The following is a 5,760-nucleotide window of genomic DNA, read 5'->3' as shown; positions in this document are numbered from 1 at the left end:
AACTGATGGCTAGTATAAATTATTCCTAGCATAAGGCCTTAACATATTCCTGACTCCTTTTTCTTGTGGATAAAAGCATCCTCGGCATAGAATTATTCTTGAAATTTAGCCAAATAGAGAAGAAATAGCAATTCCTATTCACTTTCTTATATAGGTAATAACATACTTTGAGGAGCTCTTATGCCATCCTTTTATGATCTAGGAAAGATTATTAAAAGCCTTTTCTCTTGACTCTCTTGTGAATTATCTTTCAAATGTTAAATACTAAAGCTATGACTAAAGTTTGCAAACTTGTCTATAACTTGCTTAACTCGATTCTTTAACAAATTAGCAAATTAAGAAAAATTAATGAAAGTAGGATCTAAATCCTCCTCTTTTATTAACGAATAACAAAATTAAGTTACAAGGTCTCTATTTATAGTAGTGAAATTTGTGCTTACACATTAGATTGGACTTTTCATCTAGACCCTATCCAGTCTTTCTTGTGGTGGGGCTAGAATGATCCACATCAAATCTGATGATTTTTTTGGATCATTAGATCTTTTATTTTGAAGGAGTTTAAACCTCTCTAGATTTCTAACTATATACTAAACTACTAATACACACAATCAATCATATATGATCGACTACAGTTTCTCCTTTTTCTTTTTCTTTTTTCCTTTCTCACATTTGGCTTGGCTAAGACAAAATCTTACACTCATCTGCTGTTCTTAATGGATGAACTTATCCTTAATTTCTTTTGGGATGATTACTAAGAGATAATGGTGGTCAAAATGTGCATCATTATGGCAACATCATTTGCCCAATTTGACCTTGAAAATCTTTTACTACATGCATGCTGGCCTTTTTCTTCCATCTAGTAGGTTTCATGTGGAACCATTTCATTGGCTTTCACAAGCGCTTAATGTTTCTGATCTTCCTGAAGACTTTTGAGGAATGTAGAGCTGTAGGCAAACATATAAAATTTTAGCAAATTGGTTGCTAAACCTTAGATCAGCCAATTTTGATGTTTATCATTAGTGTAGTTGAATTCAAAAATGACAGACCCATACCCTACAAACCCAATGACCGCTCTTTTCCAAAGTAGATAAAAGGTCATAATTAAACTGTTTTCAATTGTTTTTTTTTTTAATCAAAGATCTCTACAACTTTAACATTTGTGGTTCATCAGCTATTATCTCAATGCAATGCTAACATTGATTTAATAAGCCGTTTAAGAAAAATCATAGTTGGATGAAGCTCTTTATCTCTGCAATTTTATAAAGCTTCCCTCCTCCATTATGTATATAGTTCCAAGATAAATCCATTTCTGAACTTTTCTTATTTGTATCTACTCAATCCAGATGGCAAAAAATAGTACAGGGTGCTGCCGCTCACGGATACTTCGAACAAAAACAAGCTAACAGTAGAAGAAATTAAGGAATGAAATAGATAAATCCAATTAAGAGTGGGATTTGTTGAATTCACAACAAGCATAACCATAAATATATATCAAAGTCTTTAGAAAATCGCTTACCACCCACGTTTGGAAGTTTGTGTTGTTTTCCAAAAAACAAAACTACAGAGACTGTAGGCAAACTGCTAAGTCGACCTAGAGAACTACGACTGACATGTACCCGTGATCATAAAAACATACAACTAAAAATAACAATCCATGAAAATATATTTCGACCATTGTTTCCCATATATTCGAAGATCGCTAGGTTGTTGTGAATTGCAACTAGTTCAAGTTGTCAGTATGATGGATCTTTGGTTTTGTATCTCCCTGAGAAAAATAAATAGTATATATTTTAGCTCAATGAACTTTAAATCCCTCTTTTAGCTATCCATAATATGGTCAATAATTCATTTGTTCAGGCAAGACATGCGCGCATTAGAAGCCCTTTTAAATAAATTCCTTGTTCTTCTTCTTCTTCTTCTTCAAAAAGAAAAAACCCTAGTTCTCAGAATTGTAGGCATAATCTATTATATCCTTAAATTGAGTACATAATCTATTATACAACATTCGTGGTTGCCTTGAGATAAATCTAACATTATGATCATTGTATTTTTTCATGAAGTAGATAAGGTATTGATTCTTTATAGTGACTAAATTGTTTTGCCTTGATACTTATTGTGTTGAAACTTACGTTCAAGCAATTTTTTTCCCCAACACCATCTCCATTAAAGAGAGATATCCTTTAATTCCTCCCCTGATGACCGTGTTGCATAGATTTCGGGTGAAGGTTACACTCATTCTAGTGCTTCACCTAAGTATATTTTATTATATCTTATCTAGTATTTCACTTCTATGAGAGGCATTTTATTCTCATGTTGCTACTGATCTTTTGAATTCTTTGCTTATGTCAATTACTCTTTAAAACTTTTTTGAGTTCTTTTGACTACAAGACATCCAAAGATCTCTTCCTAATTAAATAAAAAGATATAAATAGGTGATTTATTAATGTTTAACTTCACTTCCCCACAGAGCCAAATCTCCTATATCCTTAATGAATGAGAATGAAGATTTAAATGGATTTGATCCATCTAAACAATTTTACTCAAATCTTCTTTTTCCCTTGTAAGGACTTCTACTCTCAGTACGTGTTTTGACAGTATTGAGGTATTGGAAGAAGTTTAAATGGAACGTTGCAGCCTTTTTGAGAAGAGGAGACAAGCTCCACCTAGAGAAGGGCCTTTGAAATAAAATATTTGGCTGAACGTGATTGTCCAGTTTTAGCATATGGACTTTTTGCTCATCATTTCAATCATATCCCTAGGCTCGGATTTCATGATTCTATGCTCTTTCGCTTCACTAGTATATATCAACTAACATAAGCTATAGGCATGGTTATTAAGGTTTTTGGTTGTTCTAAAAGAAGGTGGGAAACAAATAGTTACCAATAAGAAAATAAGAAAAGATGTGGAGCTCAAGATCAAATAAGCATGCATGAGGAAACGAAGAGTACACATGAAACTACAAACTTAATAATAGTAGCTAAAAGAAAAAGAAGAAACAAACAATTTATTCTCTTTATAATCTTGAACCATATCCACCAAATGATGAAAGCAAACAGATTTTATTTTGAAGGACGTGGAAGTCCTAGATTTCATATATCATAGCAGATGAGACTTCATGATACATTTCTTTAAAAATGGGATTAGCATAGTTTGGTTTTTCACATTCTTTTTTCCAGACTCCAATAACATGTTTATGATCATGTAATACTGGAGTGCTCAAATGGACCCCTGCCCAGAAGAAATGTCCTCAAAAAGAAAAACCGAAGTAGAAATTTGGGATAAACGGGCCGGGATGCATGCCCTCCCCACCAATTGCCAGCACTCAGAATGGAAAGAGAGAGAGGGAGATCCATCTATCACAGATACTGGTATCAGAGTAATAACCAATTACTTATAACAAACTCAAAACGTAGCAAAAGAATCAACACCCGGAAAAGGACTTACGAAAGCTTGATCCATGGAGCCAAATATCCTCATGAAGGCACCCAAGAAGTAGCAAACACCACGTTGTGCCCCTTCCAAGTGAGCACCAAGTCTTCCTCCTCCCTCTTCATCCCCCACCCCGCCGAGTGCTCGCCGAGCATCGCCTTCACCTCCCCCGCCGCCTCCTCACCGAACCCCACCCCTCGAAACCCCGCCGCTCTCATCCTCTGCGCCCACCTCCCCTTGGACTCCGGCCGCTCCACCCTCTCCCAGCCCTCATGGGCGATAACGTTCTCTATCTTCCACCTCACCCCGGCCTCGTACCACTGCCGCTGCTCGCTCCCCTTGGGAAGAAACGTATCCACTGCATCATATGGTATCCATAGATAATTGAATGCTGCTCTTAGCCTCCCAACCACGTCACTCGCCGTGAAATCGGCGTCCTCATCAACGAGTGTAACCAAGGTAGGCTCGAGACTGCGTAGCGCCTTAAGGAACATTGCTCGAAGGGATATCATCGAGGCCATGCTCATGGTGGAGGAGATTGCGAAGGCGGTCTCATCCGGGATGTAATGCAGCATCATCTGACAGTTATGATGAGGGCCTCGCCTTCAGAGACCAACTGTTGAACTCTCAGTTGTTCGATTAGGGTTTCGAAGGCGTCGGCCGAATTCGAAGGAATGACTCTGAATTCCATTACTACATTCCTGGACCTTGCAAAATTTACCAGCCTTGCACCCAGTTCATCATAAGAGAGGCCTAGGATCGGCGGCGGCATGGCGGCGGTGGTCGTGGGGCTTGGGATGGTGAGCCTCAGGATCGGCGGGCCTTCGGGGCGGCCGGCAAGTAAATCGATGAGGGTGGGGATCTGCATACAGTGTGTCGTGCTGAGGTCGACGATGTGGACGACGGGAAACCTTCAACGGCTTCGGCGATGGCTGCGTTGGCAGCGGAGTAGCCGAATCGGTGCCATGGAGTGAGGTCGACGAAGCTCGCGAGGTCGACGGCGGAGAAGCGGTGGGTGTGGAGGGAAAGGTCGGCGTCGGCACGGGCAGCGGCGACGGCGAGCATCTTGCAGGAGCCGGTCCTGGAGGCGCGGGTGAGGAGGGCGTGGAGGCAGGCGGCGGTGAGGCGCTGGTTGGAGTCGCCGTCGGGGGTGCGATGTTGTGGAGGACCCACAGGAGCTGCTGGGCGAGGGTGGCGTCGTTGGCCTCGATGGCGTTGGCGCAGTGGACCAGGAGCTGCTCCATGCAACCGGTGGTGTTGAAGCTGCCGAGGGACTTGGCGGAGGTCGGGAAGCCGGGCCACGGCCGGGGGCGGTGGAGGGGGCTCTGGGCGCGGTCAGGTCGAGGCACAGGGGTGGATCATTGAGGTAGAGTGATGATGGGGGTGGTGCACTCTCAGTGAATTGCATCATGTGAGATGAGAGAGAGAGAAGGGGGGCACACAAGTACTACAAGACTAGCTTCAGATGTATGGATTTGGTATTTGTACTGAGAATATATGGAGGGATGTGCATTTTGGGATCTCTAGTTTTTGTTCCAAAGGAGGGGAGAAGAGGAAGGGAATGGTACATCCCAAGGACCAAAGCAGGTGTTGTCTTTGAGTGAAGGAACCCAATAAAAGACGCTGGGTACAAGATTAGTTCACTCGAGAAATAAAATAACTCAAAGGCCTTGGTGCTTAGCTGTTTTTTTTCTTTCTTTTTTTTTTTTTATTTTGATAAAAATAGGAGCAGCAAGCGTCATTAATATAAAATAGAAGAACACCGAGGGTTCCACAGTTAAAACACATACAATCGGAACAAAATGGGACACAAGATATTAAAGAATTCTGACGCATATAGTAACATATATAATAATATAAAAAGATATGACATTTCCTTGGATTGGTGAAGATGAGAAAATCAGTTTTGCAAGCCAGCCCGCTCCAAGTCGTCCTTCAGAGCAGTATATATTTGGATGTCTACACATTTATCACCCAACAATATCATTGATGATCATGTTGAGAAGAATAACTGCACCTGATAGGATCCCATGCTACCTTTGTTTATAAAGCCCTGTATCAGAATCAAGAGCTCATAGCTCGACACATAAAGTATTATTCATTTTAACTCGTAAGCTTCACCATTTTATCCTTTAAAAAATATCTCACATGAGAAGAATGATCCCTTCTTATATAAACCAGAGTCTCTCTTAACTCACAATCAATTTGGGACTAATAATACTCTTCTTTTTATACCATAACATAGCTTCCTAATCAACGAATATATTAGGATTTAACGCCTCAAGATTCAGCCCATACTGAGCCCACAGCGAGGTTCGCGACGAAAAATAG

The 5,760-nt window shown here is 40.5% G+C and overlaps 1 protein-coding gene across 1 annotated transcript; it reads right to left on the bottom strand.

Annotated features, from left to right (window-relative positions):
* Window positions 1–3,062: 3,062 nt before the first annotated feature.
* On the bottom strand, window positions 3,063–4,982 carry LOC105032527 (scarecrow-like protein 32). Its single transcript, XM_029261035.2, is given in 5 exon segments — window positions 3,063–4,018; window positions 4,021–4,332; window positions 4,335–4,574; window positions 4,577–4,748; window positions 4,751–4,982. Coding segments are annotated over 5 exon segments (1,359 nt in total). The 5' UTR covers window positions 4,841–4,982; the 3' UTR covers window positions 3,063–3,473.
* Between the last annotated feature and the right edge of the window lie 778 nt (window positions 4,983–5,760).

The sequence above is a fragment of the Elaeis guineensis genome, chromosome 15 (assembly GCF_000442705.2).
Source record: "Elaeis guineensis isolate ETL-2024a chromosome 15, EG11, whole genome shotgun sequence".
In the NCBI taxonomy this organism is placed as follows: Eukaryota; Viridiplantae; Streptophyta; class Magnoliopsida; order Arecales; family Arecaceae; genus Elaeis; species Elaeis guineensis.
The sequence above is the reverse complement of the archived record's forward strand: the minus strand, read 5'-3'. Positions and strand labels throughout refer to the sequence as shown.